The following is a 21,309-nucleotide window of genomic DNA, read 5'->3' on the forward strand; positions in this document are numbered from 1 at the left end:
CTGATAGGTAAGCGAACTGAGTGTTTGCGCAGTCTGCGACCGAACAGCTCCAAGATGCGACTGTCTCAGTAATCTCTGTACCTTCTGTAGGAGACCCGCGGAAGAGATATACTGAAAGAAGAACGCGATGGCCCTTGGATGACTGGGTTATCGAATTGTTGTTGCCTCCGCGGAGGATGCAGAAGAGTAGAAGAGAGCAGGGGACGGGCCACCGGCCATGAATCTTGACGGAGTGGGAGTTAGATCAACCATCGCAGATGAGATTTGAAAATGCTATGGCAGGTCTTCAAGCAGTGTATCAAGGAAATCATCTCTTCGTGTGATGGATTGAATCCAGGAAATCAAGAATGGCGACTCTCAGTTCTGGTTTTGTGTGGAGTGGCTTGGGGATTCTCTGAAGGGTGGTGTGAAAGAGAGAAGAAGAGAAGAAGACGGAAGGATGGTGGGAGAGGGGGTATTTATGTTTGAGGACAGGAAGTGTCCAGCGCTTCATTCATCAACACCCTGTTGTGTTGCTATTCACACTGAGATGGAGATTCACTCTGGGCGGCTGGCTTTCTTGTATAATCACAGAATTGGTTGATAATTCTGTACCCAGGACATTGAATAGGCCTCATGATATGTTCGCTTTGTTATTTTAGCCTGCTGGTGAAAGAAACACAACAGGGGTAATATATCAAAGTAATAAGGTGAAAAGTTTGGTGGTTGTGAGCCAAGTCTGCAAAGCGCAGCTGCCGCCATGTAAACATATTGCCTCGGCTGAACCCGTTCCCCGCCTATTGAAGCTATCAATCGATACGTTGTCTCTTGATTCATCCATACAAACAACATGGGCACCCCAAAGTCCTACTAACATCAAATCCTTCACTCCACAGAAGAAAAAAATCCCTCCAGCTGAGCTCCCCCTCAAAGAACAGAAACATGTTTCTGCACCATGCAAGGTGTTTTCCCAGCACTCCATCCACAAACAATGATTCCTTATCGGCGACGCGGTGGGTCTTGCGGGCTTTTTGACCAACCACCAGGCCGCGCACGATAGCAGCTAAGGCGCGGATGGGGCCCCTCCAGCCATATTTCTGCTTATCATTAAGAATTGTCTCCCCTCTTTTCCTTCGCACCTTCGCACTCACTCTGCTGCTGCTGCTGTTCCGTGCGGCCAAAAGCAGCATCATGACTTATACTCCCACGATGGGAGGCAAAGTATGGGGCCAGAAATGGCGCTCCTCGCCCTTATTCATCGTGGGTGCCATGGCCATCGCACTGTTCACGGGTAAGCACGCCATAGGAGAAAATTTTTGATAGCGTCTGAAATCATGACGAGCTGACAGTCACTTTCGCCCCAAATTCTAGACACTTTCCTGTATACGTTCCTCGTGCCAATTCTGCCCTACGTACTTGAGAATCGCCTGGGGCTGGACGTCGCATTGACGCAGCGCATGAGTTTTGCCTTGTTGTCCGAAAGTGCGGTAGCGTCCCTGGTTACGAGTCCCTTTATCGGTCACTACGCGGATGGGCTATCCTCTAAGAGAGCGCTGCTGGTTGGGTCTCTGGTGGTGGCTTTGATTGGATCGATAATCTTGGCGATGGCGACTACGAGTGAGTGACCCTTACGACAACGTCACTGTCGGATGAAGGCCACAAGAAGAGATGCGGGGTTGTGCTGACGCCTAGGTGAACAGCTTTCACGCTTTTCGCCGGTCGTCTCATCCAGGCGATTGCGAGCTCCTTTATCTGGGTCGTAGGATACGCCACTATCGCAGATAACGTTCGACCGGAGCATCTGGGTAAAACCTACGGTGTCATTTCCCTGATCGTTGCAGCGGGTACCTCGGGCGGACCCATGGTAGCGGGCATAATCTTCGAGCTGGGAGGCTACTGGGTCGCATGGTCGAGCGCCTTCGCAATCCTGATCGTAGACATTGTTCTGCGATTCCTCATGCTAGAGAAGTCAAAAGAGAAAAAGGGTAGGTGGCGTCTTAGCTCGCGCCCGAACCTCCACTAATCCTATACTAGAAGAAATAACGCAGCCTTCGCACAACAGCGCATCGGTGGATCCGGAGAGTGCACCGCTTTTGGGAAACAACAAGAATGTAAATGTACCGAATCTCGCGGGCTGGAGATTCTATGTCTTCCTCCTCCAGCATCGCCGATTTCTGGCGGGCGTAGTCAGTTATTTCTCCTTCGCAATCTTGATCTCGAGCTTCGACACCACCCTTCCCCTTCATGTCCGCGACGTGTTCAACTGGGGCAGTTTCCCCGCGGGGATGATGTTCTTCGCCCTACAGGGTCCTGGGATTATTCTTAGCCCGTTTTGTGGCTGGCTGAAAGACCGGGTTGGTACGAGGTGGCCGACGACGGCGGGGTTTCTTCTCCTTGCACCGATCATGTGGGTGATTGGTATGCCGGGCGACGACCGCTTCCCTTGGGTCAATGAAGGCGACCGAGGGAAAGTGATCTATACGATCTGCGTCACCCTAGTAGGGTCCGTTTCATGTCTGATGAATGGGGCGGCAACCATTGAAGCGACAGGTGCGTTACTTTGTATCCACGGATAGGAGGTTTGTCTAACTGCAAATTCGGCAGTCACTATTGACGAGCTCGAAGCCGAGTCGCCTGGAATCTTTGGCCCCAACGGAGGCTACTCGCGAGCCCTGTCCATGGCCAGCATGAGCTGGACCCTGGGAGCATTTATCGGGCCCGTGCTTTCGGGATACCTGGCGGAGCACGTCGGGTACTATGAAATGAGCACTGTGATTGGTGAGTCGATGTTGACTGCTTGGCACTTGCGGAGTGAAGCTGACCTTGGTAGCCGTTGTGTGTGCGGTCTCCGGAGTCAATGCGTTCTGGAACCTTGACTCTCGGGTGCATTTCGACCGCGTGAGGGAGACGCAATAGTGATCCATGTGCTTTTGCATGATTGCTTGACGTTTCGTTTTGCATGGCGTAGAGAAGAACAGTTTGCATGTGATGCCAAGGACGACAGTTATGAGACATGTCATAAAAGTTTTGAGTTTAGACGTATCCTTTGTCTGACAGATGAGAATTTCGATTTGCCTTTTACTGAAAGGTGGCTTTCGAGGCGTCTAGTCTCGACTAAGAATGACTTATTTAGATTGTTCTCCGGACGAACCCGGGCCTTTGAGACACTTTGGGGCTCGCTTAAATCAAGGTCGGTCGGCTGTTCTTGCAATCCGTTCGGCTGGCACGGTAGCACAAGTCAGATATGACATGGCACAATTATCCGAGATCTAGGTATGTCTCCGAGGTAGGAAGTACGAAGTACGAAGGCGTCGGCAGTTATTGTCTCCGTCAGTGTCTCCGTGAGCGAGGCTGCCAGGATATCTCCAGAGTCCAGGCTCTGTTCCCCCCCTGCAACCTTAATGTTTGCCGGCTCCGACAGGGAAGCTTCAGGATGAGTGTCGATCTCTCAATAAAGTTTAATGACAGTCATACTCGATCAGAGGTTCGAGCAAACGTGCATTAGCTCGGCACATGGGGCAAGGGAGCTCTGGCGCGTTTCTGAGACCGATTGGAGACAACGGGAGTGTTTCGCTAGTTTGGCGATGGGGAACATGGAGCCCATCTCAAAATAGACACAGTTACCCCAATGTCTGAACGAGTCAGTCAGTCTTTTCCTGAGTAAGGCAGTGTGGATGAAGGGGATGAAGATAGGAGAAAGCTTTGAAGACGGAGTTGTTTTGTTTGTTCTGGAAGAAGGGGGCTAAGGCAGCCCAGGAGAAGGCCCCAGGCCCCCTCTTTCCTAAAGCTGCGTGGCGGCCTCGGGACTTCTTCCCATTCGGGACTTTCCTTCTACAGCCACCAATTCCCGTCCACTATACTATCAATTATGTCGGCATATCTCCTTCGAGGCTTGTCTCTTCGACACAGCGCACACGCTGATCTAGCGCTCTATAATGTCTGAGTATTAATTATCCATCCTCTTCGTATTCTCAAGATCTCAATAAAAATGGAAACTAAACGGGACGGATCACTTGCCAGGGTCGTTTTGTTTTCCGATGACCGATCGTCAGGGACACGCGGTTCCCCCAACGCTCTGGACCCAAACCTGGGCACCCTTTCCTGCAGCCACGCAGTGACAGGTTCGATCAAGCTCACTCGTCCCAAAGTTTGTATCTTTCCCAAGACACGAATCGGACTTGTCCAACCACCCCGTCCCTCTTCCCCTTAGCTCCTTCTCACGGCCGTTTTTGGGTCACCGGCGAAGGATGTGACAGGTCCACTGTGTCTTGATTGACAGGCTGCGGGGAAAACCTCATACTCGCCCTTCAACATGATTCTTAGATTGCTACTGCTGCAGGCTTGTGCGCTAGTGGCGCTCCCTTCCTACCTTTTTTTGCCTCCTGAGACTCAATTCTTCGACACCTGTCATGGTCTGCAAGACCTTCGAGCGCCAGGCAGCGCTTTCAATCCGAAGCCACCATACCGCAAGGCTACGTCAGTTATCCGCGACAGTCTGCTCGACGGTGGGGCACGGAAGGGGGTGGGGGCCAATTACGACTTGTGACCTCCTTCGCTGAAGTGGTCGCTGGTCACGGACAACTACCGTTAAAATGGAGAACGGAAACGGAGTGCGGACATAGTCTGCTGCGCTATAGTCCCAGCTAGCAGTAGTGGATTGAGATGAGGGAGGGGAAGGAGGGGAGGAAGGAGGGGAGAATACCCATCTTCGCTGGATCTCGAAGCGGAGTCGAGACCATCCTGATCATTTCGGATTGATGTCGACAAACGCAGAACGATGGACACCTCCCGAAGAAAACCACATGGTTGGGGACCACCGTTCATTGTCGTGGAACAGTATCTGCAGTGATGCGCAGAAGAAATCTTAATCGGGATCAAGGGGGCGCGCGACCGCCGACCGGGTCGCTGGACCCGGCCTGGTTGAGGAGAAGATTGGGCTTGAGGAAGAGCAAGGATTGATCCCGGTCGGAGCTCCATGATGGGATCGGCAGATTTGTCCGGAATGTCTTATTCAGCCCTCGAAGCTGCTGAAAATTCATCAGAAACTGCGTGTGCAGATTGCTGCGGCCAGACGTACAAGGAAAGGGAAAAAAAGACCCCTGCTTAGTCACGACTAGTGGCTTGGCCTCAAAACACACTGCATCAAAAAAGAAAACAAAAATCAACAGGAGGAGGGGGCAACGAAGAGCAAACCCCAGTGCAGCCTGCGTCAATCGAGTCTCTCCTGAATCCTGATCAAATGAACTCGCTTCCCCATCAATGTTAATCTCAAAAACTGCCACACGGACCAACTGCTGGGTCACAGAGCCTCGGTCTGACCTAGCCATCGAGCTCCTTTCCATCTTCCTCTTCCGCCCAGCGTCCCAAGGTTTTTTACGAGTACCGAGCGGGCCACAACGGCTACTATGGAATGATCCAGCGTTCCTACCATGGAACTAATAAAGTTCAGTCACTGACAGCTGCTGGCTTCCGACCTATGACGTCTCGGGTTGACTGCTCGTCGGGCAGTCGGGTGGAGCTGCGGATAAAGGCCTGGCGCCGGCGGAAGTCGTAGCTCATCGGGTTTGGGGCAGTCCTAGCCTATGAGGCCTATGAGGCCTGTGAGGTGTGGATTCCTGCAGACAAATTTTTCCCAATTGCCAAATTTTGGCTGTCTCGAAACTGGATGCCAGGGCCAACTTCCGAACACTCTCCATTTTCCGGCCGAACATGTCCCCTCCTCGATGGCTCTCCCAAACCATCGCTGATGCACCGGTCTTATTGGTCTATATATAAATCTTTTGGTCTCCTGTGCCTTTTGCCCCTAGGTATCGGTGGCCGATGTATCTCGCCCCCAAAGCTTTTTTTGCAAAGAATTCTTTCCTTTTATCTGGCTCCTGCCCTCTAATCTCCTCGGTTCTGGATAATCGATTTGCGTACCACACTCCTTATATAACCGCTTTCCTTGCCGCTCTATGTATACTATCTCTCTGCATTGTTGAAGCACTTTAGAGCCTTACCGAAGCTACATCACGATGGATGTCGGATATGAAGCGACCCCGCCGCCTTCCGCGGGGAAGGACTGGGCTAGTTTCTGGAATTACGTCGACAGAGCACCCCCAACCGAAGAGAGCGACCCCGTCCCCCGCGACATCCTCGTTGTTGGCGCCGGCATTGCGGGCATTGCCGCTGCCCTGGCTCTTTCCAAAGAACTGACACCCTTCGTTCCCGACCTCCGCATCACTGTCTATGAACGACACGATATTCTCTCCACCTCGGGTGGTGCCATCAACCTCACCCCCGTCGCCCAGCGGCATCTCGATCGTCTTGGGGTGCTAGCAGAGCTGGACAGGCTTGGACCTGAAGGTGGTACTGATGTGGATGCTATCGAGCTATATTCTAGTCGGTCCGGACGATCCCTCGGCTCGGTTGACTTTGTGGATGAACATGGCAATGGGTTCGGAGGATATAAGGGTCGCCGTGTGATGCGGATTGCTCTCTCGGTAGCCATGTTAACGGTCGTTGAACGATCCAAGAATGTGAACGTTGTGTTCGGCAAGAAGCTGGTTCGGGGGAAGGAAACAAAAGACAAAGCCATGCTTTACTTTCATGACGGAACCACAGCCACAGGGGACTTGGTTCTCGGCTGCGACGGTGTGCACTCGGCGACTCGAATGTACTGGGTTGACCCCGACAGTCCATCCGAGTATACTGGCATCTCCTTCTGTCAGACTCTCGTTGACACCAAAAAGATTAAAGCCCCTGTTCATTTCCGCTCCACATCCATGAACATCTCTCGACATGGTTCGCTATTAGCCAGCTACTGTGACCGGGACCACGAGCAGATCTTCTTGGCCGCTATTGTTCAGTTCCGCGAGGAACTGCTTCCTCACTACCGCATGGACCCTGGCCAGGACTGGCGGCGGACTGCTGCGATCAAGCAAGCTCTGCGCCAAGAGATGCAAGACCGCTTCGGTCGATCCGGAGTACCTTGTATCCGGGACTTCGTTAACAAAGCGGACGACTGGATGTTGTATCCTGTCTGGCAAGTACGGCCTAATGCCCGGTGGTACCGGGGCCGAGTGATTCTTCTGGGTGATGCAGCTCATGCGGTATGTTGCCATCGTGAGATGACTTGTGATTCGAGTACTGATTTGACTAGATGCCCCCCCGTGACGAGTCAGCGGCGTATGCGCTGGATGATGCTATCCTCTTCTCTCGGATTCTCGCCAAGCACCGGTATGATCCCTTGACCGTGGCGTTCAAGGCCTACGAGGATCTGCGTCGGGGCACGGTGAACGCGGCGTTCCAAGTGTCCCGTCGCATGTGGGAGAAGAACCGCGACATGGGGTTCCTGGAAGGCCGACTGAAGGAGTGGACCTATCCGATGCAGGTCCGCAATGCAAAAGACTCGCGCGAGGCGGCCTGGGAATTCGATGCCACCAAGGTTGCGATTCCGGGAATGCTCAGCGACCAATCTTCATCTCTCTACTCGTCGGAACGAGATTTCCTTTAGACTATTTGCATGGGCGGTGTTTCGGTTGGTTTGGGTTCCGGGTCTATGGGATGGATGGGTTTGGTTACGAGAATACGAACTGGGATACTTTGCATCGATACAATTGTTGTCAAAAAGAACGCTAGGCTTGAAGTGTTGGCGGGGCTATGGATTTTGTTAGTCTCGGCCGACCATTTTGCTTTTTTTTTTATTATCTGCCTGGCACTTTCTTTCGTGGCTACTATTACTTTTTTTCCTCATATATACTAATCTCGCTTATACACCATGACACTTCCGGGTTCTGCTTCTCATCCATTGACCAAGGCACAATCTATTTCTTCATCTATTCTGCCAGGTTTCCGGGAAGAAAGTGGAAAGGGAATCCCCACCAAATCCCGAGCGGTATCCGCAACGGTTTCCGTCTCCCGGCGGCCGTTCTCGGAGATTAATCTATTTTTTTTATTTTTTTCTTTTGGATTTTCCCCCTGGCCTGGTCCAACGGATGAAATCGATAGCTCCCGATAGCGCATCCGCTAACCCCTTCTTGCTCAGTGCTCGGAAGCACTAAAGTGGTCTAGTTCTGGAGACCGTCATCGCCCGTCAATATTTTCACCGGGCTCCGGCTATTGAGTCTCGTGCATGCGACAGCGAGATTTAGTGTTTCGAGATCGTGGGAGAAGGATGATTATGGACTCCACTTGGGGAGGATGGCAAGGATCCCACGGGGTTCTCCGAGGGACAAACAAAAAGTTTGCAGATCGAACGATGGATTCGATCTCTACCTTTTTTTTTGTTGGTACTCTCTGTGCACGCCATCATCCTGTAGGATCTGATCCTGGTGCCTGCTAAGGTGGGAGTCGCTGACAAGGTGCATGCAGTGGCTTGCATGCATGCATGAATCGTGGTGGTTGCCCTGATCAGCATAGTTGCTGCCTAAGTTGATGGTATGTTACTGGTAAGTTAGATTAGGTGGTGGTAGTTCAACCAGGGAAGCTCACTGCAGTGCATCCCTGCTCTCCTAAGCATGCATGTTCATGAGCCTGTCTTCCTCCAATCGGCGAGTGTGTATTTTCCAGTTTGCTTACTGCATACGGAGTAGACCTAAGTACCATGCTTACGCCCTATGAGCCATGCAGTAAGCTTATCGAATCGTTTCCCGGAACTCCACGGAAAGGCTTTCTTCAATTCAAGGAATATTCAGGCTCTGATGAACTAGATGGTAAATCTCTACAACATGGAAGTTTCCAAACTTTGCATTACAACTAAGCTCCCCGATATCTATCACATCGATTGAATCTTCGAGTGAATGGTTTACTTCCTCAATTCCACCAGCTGCATCCGTCTCATCTCACACAAAGTCCTCTGTAGTCTAATTGTAAAGTCCACGAAACAGCGGTCTGAAAAGACAGACAACGCCCGGTAGACACTAGATTAGACAGTAATACCTAGTACAACTACAGGGTGAATCCACAGCAACCCATCCCCATCCCCAGCCCCAGCCCCCAAAGAGGAAAGAGAGCACAAAACCCGATCCGGCCTCTTCCCCACTCGCAACCTCAACCAAGAAACGATACCCCCGTACATTGGGTATCTAACCGAGCATACTACTATGTACAAGCCCCTCTAACCTTTCATAGGTAGTTGGGTGGGAGTCAAGGAATGAGGTAGACTGTACATAGTATTACCCTTTGAAAATGTGAGTGGAGTCCTGATGAAGTGATTCCCGATCTGCCGGTCTGATTCCAACCCGCAAATATCATTTGCTGGAAGGCTTCATGACTTTCCTATAAAGGAAGCGGCAAAGCTATAAGGTATGAGAGCGGTCAAGAGGATGGTGGCAGAGATCCACTTACAATCTGAGAGACCTCAACTATGTACGACCCTCGAACGTCATGACCACAATAAACACAATTCCCCCCTCCCCCGCCGAATCATACACCTCCCATCATGAAACCCTCCAGTTTTCTCCCGGTTTATAGGCTTGGTACCGATGAACTAGCGAGGGATCATCTCCCGTGCCCGAAACCCAAAACCAAACTCAAATGTCAACTCAGTAAGTTACTCAGTTAGTTCCCAGCTCAGAATCAATTTCTGTACATTACCTTAAGTGTCAAGCAACAAAAGGATCCGAGGGGGATTCGCACTATCGATCCTTCATCCTGTACCTCCATTATTCACAATCTCAACAAAGTCTCAATCTTGCGGTTGATCACGCTTCTCGAAATGTCCGTTTCCCCCCGAATCTCGATCCTTTGTGGCTGTTCATAACCTTATTGTTGCGATAGTCTCGGATATAGGTCGGGGGCTGGATGTCGTGTCGTCTAGAATTGCTGTTTCTAGACTTGCTCAGTACAGTCGGGTGGCACCTACAAAATCATAGTCCAACTAAATGTAATTTGTAGGTCTGCATAGGTAGGAGGAAGTGGGTAAGTTGCAATGTCAGAACTGTACTCAGTGAGGTCAGTTACAGTCGTCCGTAGAGGCTTGATTAATAATCTCAGATCTGCCGGTTTTATCCCGTTGTCTGAGTTCATTTGCTAATAAGGCTCAGATCATACCTGTATAGAAAGTGGTACAAGAGAGACGAAAGGCGGTGAATCAATGTCGGTGGTGAAAACGACAATCACATCGCACCGAACCGAGTAGTTTCATTCACAAGTACGATCCGGGAACACAAGACTGAACTACTGTACCGGAATCAACGTTGATCAGCCCATGGATGATGCTCTTCCGGCCTAGCCCAGCCCTCCGAGCTAAATTCCGGTTACCCCGGGAAGGGAAGGGGAAGCGACTGAAGCGGAACCTTAGGCCGCCGTCGCCGCAGCTCGCTTATCCATCCCCGGATCATGTGATGTCCTCCCGCCATGCGATGCGATGTAATCATGCGGTGGATTCGGGATCGGAGATCGGATCTGGTTCTCCGGGAGTGGAGACGTACTTTTACTCGTATCATCGTATGCGATTTGATTCCCGGGGGTTGCGTGTTTGACTAGACGGTTCGGATGGACTGGACGGGGAAGGATCACGGGGTGGTACTTGCTGAGGTGCTCGGAATAGCGTGGGGGGTGGTGGGTGGTGGGTGGTATGATCGTGGGATTAGGGCTGAGCTGGGCTGGAATGGGGGGTCAAGTGTAAGTAGTGGAAACGTTTAGATTGTGTCTTGTAGATAAATAAAAATTTTATGAGATTTATGGGTTCATTACCTCTCTCTCAGTAGCCAATTTCCTTAAAACTGTGTCTGCTGCTAGATATCATTTTGAATCTCTTGTTAACGAAAAATATGCTGTAGGGTGAGCTATTTTCAGCAAATCATGAAAAAATCAAGAGTTAATTAAAGGCAGGATAAGAGAAAAGCCACAGTACAGATTCCACGGGGGTCTCGATGCTATGCTTAGAATAAGCGACGTAGATGTCATAGAGTATGTGGTTATTGTAGGATGTAGTTGTTGATAGATCCCTGTCAATTTCACCCACGCGAGAATTCACCCAGACACTGGGTATAGTTTATTTCTTCCTAACAACGGCCCTGCGGCCTAGCCAGGCTGCCTCTTACCACCCACCTTGGGGGCCTTAGCTAGTTCCTTGCAGATAGCCTAACGTAGTTAGAAGTCAAGCATCTTCCACTTCTCTCGCAGATTTCATCAGGCATAAGCCCTCGCTCTTCGTAAGCATTCTTCATCAAAAGCACATTGCGTCCATCAATCTCTATAAGCCTCTTCCTCTTTAAGCTGTTTTAAAGCCTTATATCAGGTCTTTTGGGGCGGCGGTAAGGCATGTAGGCTTCCCACCGTCGGCCACGACCACCGTATCAACAGCACCACAAAAAAAAAAAACGCGGATTGTCGCTATATCGAGTCCTTTTCCATCGATGTCGATTAAATGCATGCGTCGTTTTTCTTCTACCTCTCTCGTAGGTGTCATCCACTTCTTTATCAGGCTTTCAAGCGAGTAGAGGCCGGTGTATACTAGGTTTAAGTATTACATTGACTGTATATCACTTCTTGTCAAAGAGGTGTGGTCGTAACACAGTAAAGTCTTTATTCTTACAGAAGGAACACAAAGGGTTCTTATTCTCAAGTTACACTAATAGCCCTGCCTCAGCAGGAATAATAGATAAACGCCCTGCAATGATAGACGACACAAGGAAGACCGAGACGAACATTAATCGTACCCCCACTTCACTAGCTTCAAGCACCGTCAGTGGAAGCACGCTCTTTCCCTTTCGACATGGCGTTCGATCTGAGCCGCGTGCGCCGCCGTCCCCGACCAGTGTCCTCTGGAGGATCTGGATACCGCTCCGTCATACTCAGCATACGCTTGATGTTGTGGTAAAGCCGTGTTGTGGCGAATGAAACGACGCCGTGCCCGTCGCGTCCTTCGTCCCGGCGGTGCGGTGCTGGCAATGTATCTCGGAATGCGGTGTCGCGAAACTCGCGCTGCTCGGTCATCTCGCAGAGACACACGCTGAACCCACTCGTGACGATACCATGGAAAGGCCGCAGGCGGCCCGTACGGCGTCGCTCTTTCTTCCTGGCAGAGGGCCAAAAAGGTCTGCATCACCTCCAGGGCACCATCGCTGTTTTGGTCCCATGCACGCCCTCGCCCTAGAATGCCGCAGTGCACGTGTGGCTCCAGGCCACTCAGCACAGCCAGATCGCACCGGGCCTCGTAAACGTCTAGGCGGTTGTGAGCGGGCCGATAGTGGGTAATCTTGGGGTGGTGGTTTGGTGCCACGCGGAGGCGAGAGCGAGAGGGTGCTGGACCTGCAGTAGGGCGTGGTGGCGTGGGCGGTGGTGGCCGTAACGGTGGCGGGGGTGGCTGACCGTCATCTTGCCTGCTGGGCCCTGCTGCTGCGGGCTCTGAATTTGTGGCCGCTGCGTTGGCGTTGGCGGTGGCGTTGGCGTTTGCATTCCCGGTAACGGCTGCGTCTTCACGATTTATCTCATTCACAATGCAATGAACCATGGTGACGAGGGTGGGGTACGCGGACGGGCTCGCCGTGAGGGGCCCTTTGATCGAGGCTGTGAAAAGCCCTGCAGCGTACACTGAACGCGAGAGCTCCCAGTCTGAGTTTGCGTAGTCGAAGCCGGAGAAAGCGGACGGAGCATTGAGCAAGTCCCGCGCCACGGGGGGTATCTCTGCCCCTGTGCTCGCACGGTAGAAACTAGGATCGTCGTCGGTACTGCTGACCCCTAGCATTTCCAGGTAGTATTCGTGCCAGTCGGTGAGGTCGTCGACCGAATGGACTTCGCGATCCTTAGTCACCAGTTCTTGGAACTCTTCCTTCTCGGCCGCGGCCAGCTCGCAGAAGCCTTGCGCGAGAAGATCGTATCTCTTCCATGGCTTGTTCTTGCGATCGTCTGTGGTGGAGGTAGCATGGTCTACCTTGATAGGGGTCGTGTTGCCGGTTATACTGGAGCCGACGGTGATGGAGCTGTTACGCCTCGGCATTTTGCTTGGATAGGTAAGGCTCCTAAATATTGGGTCAACACTGAAGGGGGCTGAGCGGTAAGTGAGATAATTCGGTCAGGAAATGTTGGGTAGAACGAGTGACGGTAGGATGAGAGAATATCGATAGAATGTGGAGGATAGTAGCTGGAATGATAGCGATGCAATAGACTAGAGTAGTGTGCAGAGAGTGAAAATGGTCAAGAGGGCGAAGAAGGGGGATTTGTAAACTCTCAGCTCTTCCTTCCCCAAGTTCAATTGTTGCTTTCTTTCCCGGTTCATCAGTGATTGTATGTCTGCAAAGGGTACAGGACAAGCAAAACCATTGGCGCTCTTTCTCTATCAAGCTACTGCAGCCTGATTGCAGCAGTTCTCGTCGAACAGTACATTCTTTCTGCCGATGTGGGTGTATACGGCGAACCAGCTGAGTTCTTAGCTTCCTAATAAAGCACCTTTATAGCATACCGCAATAGGCGGGCTGAGTTCTCCACGAGGGCTCCTTGGGCCAAGAGAACTGGAATGAAATTGATTTGATTTGATTTGAATATTTTCACCACTATGATTATGAATGCCTTATGCAGCCCTACTGTCTTGAAACATTGAAACATTTCTACATACAAACTACCGTCTATGCTTTCTTAAGTACACTCTCAATTTAGTAAGTGCTGAATAATTGTACTAGAATAATTCAGAAAAGGCTAATGCAAAACGACACAATCTAAACTATCTCAGAGACTATCTTCGTAGTAGGATTGAAAACAGCTATGAAAATTAAGTTAAACTTTCAAAATGAGTAGCTATAGCTTATCCAAAGATTGAGACTATTTTGACTTTCCTAAAAATCGAGAATAGATTGATCGTCTGAATCTCCTCGACCCCTACTCCACTCGGAATCCGGCATAAAGAGAGTGATGTGTGTACAGTACATCTATTGTTTCTCACGTGGAATGAGTAAACATGGACCAACTAATACTCACATTTTGCAAATCACTGCGGCTATAATTAGACACCTGTAATCAAATCACATTGCATCGCTTACTCCGAAAATCGATATTCCCATGCTATACGCATGGTTGACTTCTCTCTTATCTCGTTTGCACTTTGTCTGTGATTTTGCATGTTTTTTCCCTTTCCGCTGATGTCTCTATTGTGTTTCATACACCATTTATGTGAGCGTTAGCCCATCAAGTCTAATGTCTAACAAGAATCAGACAAATACAGAGCCCCAGTAAGTACCTCAAACAAGAAGACTTGACCGAGAAAACAGGCAACACAGAGAGAGAGATAGAAAGGGGATAAAGCCATAACTCCAACACAATCTCTAGTCATACACAATTTACACCACACACCTTTTCCACAACATATTGCACCCCCCAGCCTAAGCAACCCCCACCCACCCGGCAAACCTTACCCTCGCGACCGCAACAACCCCGGCCCCAACCAACGCACACACGCCCGCAAAAATAATAGCGGCCTCAAAGCCGCCATACCGATTGACCATCGCGCCCGTGATCGGCGTCCCCGTCAAACACGCCAGACTCAGCACCCCCAACGCCATCCCCATATACGAGCCAATCACATTCGGCCGCGGGGCCGTCATCGCCAGCGTCGCCGTGAACAGCCCGATCACCGAGCCCGAAAAGAACCCGAACAACAGGCAAAAAGCAATCATGCTGCCCTGGGAATCCACGGCCAGCCAGCAGAGGATCAGCACCCCGGAGACGGCCGACGCCAGGACCAGGCCGTTGAACCGGCCGAAGCGGTTGGCGAAGGCCCCCGTGAGGAGGCGGCCGGCAAAGGAGCCGGCGTTCATGATGGAGACCAGGTAGCTGGAGAGGTTGATATTCAGGTTTAAGATGGAGTGTGCGTAGTCCGGGACGTAGAAGAAGGGGGTGAAGAGGGCCCACATGATGAGGAACAGGCCGAGGACTTGCAGGGTGTAGGCGGGGTGGTGCCAGGCCTCTTGGAGGAAGGGGGCGCCCGTTCGGCGCGGCGCGGCGGGTGAGGAGACGCATGCGCAGGCCACGAGGCTGAGCGCTAGCATGAGGAAGCCGATGATCCGGACGGTCCAGCCGAATCCGAGCGGAGAGTCGTGGAGCATGCGGTTGAGTGCGATGGGGAGGACGACGCCTGCGAAGGAGGAGCCCGAGGAGGCGATCCCCATGGCTAGCGGGCGGCGTCGCAGGAAGTATTGGTTTACTGCTGTTAGGGTCGGGGTGTAGGTTAGGCCGTTCATCAGGCCGCCGAGGATGCCTTGGGCTAGGAGGAATTGGTAGTACTCCGTGCAGAGGCTGGTGAGCATGACCGAGAGGATGAAGAGGAGGGAGCATGGGATTAGGATTATCTGTTTGAGAAAGGGTGTTAGCTGTGTTGAGGGATTAGGGCTGGCTGTGGACGTACTCTAGGACCGTAGCGATCCATCAACGGACCCGAGATGAGGCCTGCTGAGAACATGAAGAAGGCTTGTAGGGAGCCGATCCAGGCGATGTTGGAGGCGCTCTCATTCTTGAGGAATGTGCTTTGGTAGTATGCTTCGTAGATTCTGGGGCTCGGTTAACTCCGAAGCAGGGTTGACATGAGGGGGCAAGACATACCCGAATGCATTGATGTAACCGAATGTGTTGAACATCACACACCAGCAAGACAGAACTGCTAGCCACGCCTTTACGCCTCCTTCTGGGTAGCTGGGGGGCTTGGGAGGGCTTGTCTCTTCCTTCGGAGTGTTGTCCGTGGACATGCTATTCTTCTCAACGTCGGACATGATAATAACAGACTCAACTTAGGGTCTAAATAACAATATAGATAGAAGACAGATTGTTTCATCCTATAACAAGGTAGGAAGAGATCCGAGAGACTACACTAGATATATTTCCTGTATACATTGTCGAGTCGGTGGAGTGACTCGGGGATTTCCTGATTAGGACGATAACTCCCTGGCCCGAGTCGGGGCCGAACTGACCCTCCGAGCTTAATTCGAAATCGATCTGCTTTGGGCTTAGGGCAATCTGATAAGCATGCCCTGCAGTGGACTTGTATGCCCCTTGGTTTGTCTAATGGCAATGTCTCATGTCTGAAGCCGACTCAGTCTCCCTCAAAGGACATGGAAACCACCTAAAATTGCCACACGGCCTTTGCAGAAGACCCTCACATTAGGTACGATGATGGCATGAGCAAGTGCAACCCCAACATGGACCTGCCTGATCCCAGCATTAACAAATCAGCTCTAACATCGAGAAAGTCGCAACCAGAAGATACCAACTCCCACAGCAACAGCAAATCTCCCTACTCCAACACAACCCTAATCATATACCCAAACAACGGTCCCGCCCCCTGCGTCAAGCTCCCATCGTCTTCCAACGCCAGCATCACCACATCATCCGACACACCCCTCCAATGATCGATGCAAGGCTTGGTATCACGGATCAAGGCGGCCGAAATCACCTCTCGGAACTTGACTTCGCGCAGCTATCCTCGACATCAGCTTCCCTCGTCTGAAAGAAACTACAGTCACTCGCGCCTGTGATCAGGAATCACAATACATACCCTCGAATTTCCCCACTCCTCCGACTTGGACCAGTTCCCCTCCTCGTCTAACACCATGAGACTCACCTCATTCAAGGAGACAAAATCCTTCCCCGCGAATCTGAGGTCGTCCGTCAATAGCTTCTCGGCCGGGTGGCCGCTGTGGAAGATGTAGCCTCTCCATCGGCTGCCAATAAGCTTTTCGGGGGCGATGGGCTGGAGCTTGTCGAAGACGGCGGTGAGATTGTCGGGTGTCAGCTGTTTGGGATGCTTGGTTAGGGCCCAGAATTGGGATTCCGGGGTGCTGGAGGGTGGGTTAGTGGATGTCTGTCTTGGGAGGAGTATATGCGTGCCTGTTTGTAGTTTGGGTTGAGTCTTTGGTCATTTTGATTGTGACGGAGTTGAGCTTTTGTGGTAGGGGATGACGATCGTTGTGTTTAGTATTGCAGGGTACTAGTACATATCACTTGAAGGGCCGACATGAGATGCATATTTGCTAGGGGTACTCCCAAGGCGTCTCTAGGGGCTAATATAGTATAGAATGATAATGCATGACATGAAGCTCTACCAGTCCTAGAAATAATGCTTCCCATCATGACGTACGGGGTTCTTGACTGTGTAACATGCATACATGCAAGGGGTGGAGCGGGAATCCTGTCACAGTGGTGGATCCTTCCCGAAGTGCATGCACAGATACCCTATCCGGCTCATGGCATAGCCAAGCACGCAGGTTCGTCAGATGCTGTAGTGCTCTGGACTGGGACATACTTTATGTATCACATATCCGCGATGTAAGTTACACAATCACACCAAGTTCATCATCGCCACATACCCTGACCGTCATGCTCGCTGTCAGTATGACATAGTAGTACTATGTAGAATCCACGAACTGCAAACATCATGCTACATCATCTGTTAAGCCTGCACCATGTACTACAGGTACCTCAACAAACCCCCACAGCCACCACAAGCTTGCTCAGGCCAATTCAACCGCGTCGGTGTGGTCGAGGACCCCGCAAGCAACAAACCGATAGGCCTACGGGCAGTGGGTATTGGCGCCGAAGACGCTGTGTAAACTGAGAACAGCCAACCCCCTGAGTCACGAGATGGTGCACGCCATACAGCACATACAAAAGGACCACGAACGGCCGCAAAGCTGTTATTTCGTATGTTTGCGAGGGATATACGTTGCGTGGATGTATGCGTGGGTTATTGAGGGCATTCGGGTGTATACACAGTGAACCGCTTAAGTTCCTGGCTTCTTGATGGAAGCACCTTCGTAGCATGCCGCAATAGGCGTACTGAGTCCTCTCACGAGGGTTCCCTGGGTAAATAAAACTTGAATTGAATTGAATTGGATTGGATTGGATTGGATCAACAAACCACCACACCCCAAACCCCCGGGGCCTTAATCCTCCTTCTCGCCCCCGGCCGCCCCCCCCTCATTCTCCATAAACCACCTCACACTCCTCTCCAACCCTTCCCTCACCCCCACCCTCGGAGAATACCCCAACACCCTCCTCGCCTTCCCTCCATTCAACGTCCTGACCAACGTACTGAACCGTATCCCCTCCCGCGTCATATTCGCCTTTTTGGTACCAGCAGAAACCACCCAGGCAACCCACTCATTCACAAACCCAATCGTCAACCCCACCCACTTGGGAATAACGACCACATCCTCCTTCTTTACCGGTCTCCCAACCAACCTTGACACCTCGCGCTGGAAATCCCAGAATAGCCAGGGATCCTCATTGGTGATGTGGAAACACTCCCCGTCCACTTTTCCTTCAGCCGGGGCGGGCTTCCCCCACGCGGCCAGCAACCCCCGGGCAGCCAGGAGATGCGCCTCGGCGAGGTTGCCCACGTACACGAAGTCGTACAGGTTGCGGCCGTCGCCCATCTGGAACCGCAGTTTGCCCTGCCGCGCGACCGCGTACATCTTGCCGAGGGTGCCGTGGTCGCGTTCGCCGAAGGCGAGGGCCGGGCGGATCGCACAGGTCAGGATGCCGTGGTCATCGGCCCCGGTCGCGGAGGTGGGAGCGGAGGTGCGGTTGGCGGCTTGGATCGCGTCCTCGGCGTCTGCTTTGGCGATGCAGTACAGGCGCTGCTGGACGGGCGGGCGTAGGACGGGCAGGTCTTCGGTCGCGTCGACCAGGTCGGTGTGGTTGTCGTTGATGACGCCCGACGTCGAGGTGTTGACGATGGCGCGCACGGTGCCCACCTCCCATGCGGCGGCGAGGAGGTGGTGCGTGCCGTCCACGATGATGCCCCGGTAGGCGGACTCGGGCTCGTCGGAGAACTCGGGCGAGGCGGTGTGGAAGATGGTCGCGGGGCGGGCCAGCTGCATGATCCGGTGCACGTCGGCCGCGCTCGCCATGTCGCCGTGGTGGTAGTGCACGTTGGCGCCGGCGTGGCGGTTGCGCTGCGTGTTCACATCGATGGAGTGGATGGTGCACTCGGGTTCACTCTCGAGGATCTTGGCGATGATGTGGTAGGCGATGAAGCCGTTGCCGCCGGTGATCAGAACGGGGCTGAGGGTAGACATATTTCTTAGATTTGAGTTAGGGTTAATGGAGAAAAGGGGAGAAGAGGTTGAGCGGGAGAAGGTTTGAGTTTAGGAGTAGGGAGCTGAGGGGAAAGGGGAAAAGTGCTTGTTTTTATTGTGGAAGAGCACGAGCACGTTCACGTTGACAAAGAAACGCTGTACGCTAAGCAGCTGTCGGCTTAACTGGATTCAGAATAAGTGGAAGTACACCACCTGCGGGATGTAGTATACTGTATCCCTGCATGAGACACACCTATCAGGGGGCTACGATACGACCCTTGTCATTTGCCTCGTCTTACTTGACTTTACTATACTTAAGTCCCGGTGGTAACTTAACTAGTTAGCATTGTGCTTACTCAGCCCTAATTACTGTCCCAATCAATCGTCTCTATCAGACAAGACCCCGGTTGACCGTAAGAGACTACGTAGCTACTTAGTATGTTCTAAAAGTAGTAGTTAATGAAAAAAAAAATCCCTCCTCTCCTCCTCTCCGCATGGCAACCAGCTAAACCGAATTGTCCGTCAAAAACTCCAGCTCCTGCGAGTCCATCCGCCCATCCCCCTTGCCATTCTTCAGCCGCTCCCAATTCTGGGTCCCCGGCCGCCGTTTACTCGAGAGGTGGCTCCGCACCCCGGCGTCCCCCGTCTCGCTGACCTTGGGCGTCTCCCGGCTGCCGCTCTGGAGCAGGGAGACGGCCGAGTTGTAGAAGGAGGAGGTGAGGGAGCGGAGGCGCGCGAAGCACATGGGGAAGGAGGTGGCGCAGGCGACGATGATGGCGATGTTCATCTCGACGATTCTGCATGACACCGGGATTAGCTCCCTACCCTTCTGTCGATATTGATTATTGTACGGGATGAGCACGTACGTAAACTCAGCATTCCGCCCCGTTACCCAAAACACATCCGAGTTATCATTCAGCTGGAAATTCACCAGCCGCGCCAGGCTAGCCGCGCAGGCTCTGTCCGGTCATCCAACATCGAGTCAGTGCTCAAGATCAACATCATCACTAGAAGATAACTGTGGGTCTAACTCACCCAAGCCCACTCATGAACGTCACCAGCAGCCCGATCCGCCGCCGCCGACTGACCTGCAGCTTCAGCAGCCGCGGGATGGGCAGCAGCAGCACGTAGAAGTCCGTCACCACGTTGATCACCGACTGGATCGTGATCATCGTCCCGGAGGTGAACTTGCAGTAAGGGGCCTCCAGCTGCGACAGCTCCGCGCACTGCACCAGGCTGCCGATGGCGATGGCGATACAAAACGTGTAGAGCACCGCGTCGGCGACAATGCCGATCCAGACGGCGACGATCTCGCGGTGGAGCGGGAACAAGCGCTTATACAGCAGTAGAATCGAGATCTTGGCGAAGCAGACCGTCCATGGGAAGGTGATGCCGCCTGCGTCGAGGACCTGTAGTTTTTTTTTTTTGGTTTAGATTTTTTGGGCTGTTTTGAGGGGCTTGGGGTGATCAAGACGTACACGGGTCGAGGAGGGATCGATGAGGTTGATGGCTCGCACGTCCCACATGTGTCGTCCGATGCCTAAAGGTAGGGCTATGGTGCGCGGGTGTTTAGCTTAGGGCTACTACGGCATGTGAGAGAGAGAGAGAGAGGTAAATCTCACTCTGCGTGTAGAGCGTCATATGCGCGATCGAGCCGCACTGTGTGACTTAGCATCCTGCACTGGGCGATAGCGAGATCGGTCAAATCGACTTACTACCGCAAGGATGCAAGTTGCTACATGTTTTGTCGTTCTTAGCAAACCCCCATATCTGGACGGCGTGGAGAGGGGCAACTCACTGTCTTCGGCGCCCCAGAATTTGATAATACATGTCCGCACCCAGACGCGGGCGGACACCGCCAATAGCGCCAGAAACAGGAAAATCGACTGCAGCACGATGATCGTCGTCCGCTGGGATGGCGGGTTGACGAAGTTGGAGACCACCCCGGCTGGCGGTGCGACGGCTGGCGTGTTGTAATAATCCATGGCCAGAACACTGGAACAGGTTGCTCAGTAGAGCAGCAGACCTTACGGTCTGGCGGGAAGGGTTCTTGGATTTTTAAAGACCATTTCCCTTTCATCAGACATCGTCGTGACAGCTGAAGGATTGAGGCAGGGTGGGGGACGAGCCAGATCAGCACGGGCGAAAAGCACACCAAGCTCGACGAACCGTGCGGTCGTTATGCAAGTCAGCCTCTGTCGAATCCATCATGGGCCGAAACTTGTGATAATACTGCACACTGCACCAGAGAATCTGGGAGGCCTGATGGAGGGTAGATGCTGACCGTTGGGGTCCAAAAACTTCGCCAGCCGACTAATTCAGGCTGTTTTGCTGGCTTGCA

At 52.3% G+C, this 21,309-nt stretch overlaps 5 protein-coding genes across 5 annotated transcripts; 2 read left to right on the top strand and 3 right to left on the bottom strand.

Moving 5' to 3' along the window:
• Positions 1-1,156: 1,156 nt before the first annotated feature.
• ASPACDRAFT_81076 (MFS transporter) lies at positions 1,157-2,967 on the top strand. The gene is made up of 6 exons (XM_020205793.1): positions 1,157-1,270; positions 1,351-1,596; positions 1,680-1,964; positions 2,014-2,529; positions 2,584-2,757; positions 2,810-2,967. The coding sequence occupies exons 1-6, from the start codon at positions 1,171-1,173 to the stop codon at positions 2,893-2,895; spliced, it is 1,407 nt and encodes a 468-aa protein (XP_020053217.1). The 5' UTR covers positions 1,157-1,170; the 3' UTR covers positions 2,896-2,967.
• A 2,814-nt stretch (positions 2,968-5,781) lies between these two features.
• ASPACDRAFT_124856 (FAD-dependent oxidoreductase) lies at positions 5,782-7,663 on the top strand. The gene is made up of 2 exons (XM_020196755.1): positions 5,782-7,070; positions 7,121-7,663. Exons 1-2 carry the CDS (start codon positions 5,994-5,996, stop codon positions 7,472-7,474), a joined length of 1,431 nt encoding a protein of 476 aa, XP_020053218.1. The 5' UTR covers positions 5,782-5,993; the 3' UTR covers positions 7,475-7,663.
• A 3,987-nt stretch (positions 7,664-11,650) lies between these two features.
• On the bottom strand, positions 11,651-12,904 carry ASPACDRAFT_63198 (uncharacterized protein; the record flags this gene model as incomplete). Its single annotated transcript, XM_020203855.1, has 1 exon — positions 11,651-12,904. The coding sequence occupies one exon, from the start codon at positions 12,902-12,904 to the stop codon at positions 11,651-11,653; it is 1,254 nt and encodes a 417-aa protein (XP_020053219.1).
• Positions 12,905-14,279: 1,375 nt separating this feature from the next.
• Positions 14,280-15,638, bottom strand: ASPACDRAFT_33716 (MCT family MFS transporter; the record flags this gene model as incomplete). Its single annotated transcript, XM_020199984.1, has 3 exons — positions 14,280-15,245; positions 15,302-15,443; positions 15,496-15,638. The coding sequence occupies 3 exons, from the start codon at positions 15,636-15,638 to the stop codon at positions 14,280-14,282; spliced, it is 1,251 nt and encodes a 416-aa protein (XP_020053220.1).
• A 2,151-nt stretch (positions 15,639-17,789) lies between these two features.
• On the bottom strand, positions 17,790-20,953 carry ASPACDRAFT_1874232 (uncharacterized protein; the record flags this gene model as incomplete). The annotated part of the gene is made up of 9 exons (XM_020198029.1): positions 17,790-18,972; positions 19,218-19,221; positions 19,581-19,765; positions 19,835-19,927; positions 20,004-20,377; positions 20,447-20,520; positions 20,591-20,627; positions 20,684-20,703; positions 20,767-20,953. The coding sequence occupies 9 exons, from the start codon at positions 20,951-20,953 to the stop codon at positions 17,832-17,834; spliced, it is 2,115 nt and encodes a 704-aa protein (XP_020053221.1). The 3' UTR covers positions 17,790-17,831.
• Positions 20,954-21,309: the final 356 nt, after the last annotated feature.

The sequence above is a fragment of the Aspergillus aculeatus genome, assembly GCF_001890905.1.
Source record: "Aspergillus aculeatus ATCC 16872 unplaced genomic scaffold ASPACscaffold_15, whole genome shotgun sequence".
Taxonomy (NCBI): Eukaryota; Fungi; Ascomycota; class Eurotiomycetes; order Eurotiales; family Aspergillaceae; genus Aspergillus; species Aspergillus aculeatus.

Coding starts and splice junctions, on each gene's coding strand:
- ASPACDRAFT_124856 (XM_020196755.1), top strand. CDS start 5,994: ATGGATGTCGGATATGAAGCGACCCCGCCGCCTTCCGCGGGGAAGGAC. Junction 7,071..7,120: donor TGGGTGATGCAGCTCATGCG/GTATGTTGCCAT, acceptor TGATTTGACTAG/ATGCCCCCCCGTGACGAGTC.
- ASPACDRAFT_81076 (XM_020205793.1), top strand. CDS start 1,171: ATGACTTATACTCCCACGATGGGAGGCAAAGTATGGGGCCAGAAATGG. Junction 1,965..2,013: donor GAAGTCAAAAGAGAAAAAGG/GTAGGTGGCGTC, acceptor ATCCTATACTAG/AAGAAATAACGCAGCCTTCG. Junction 2,758..2,809: donor TGAAATGAGCACTGTGATTG/GTGAGTCGATGT, acceptor TGACCTTGGTAG/CCGTTGTGTGTGCGGTCTCC.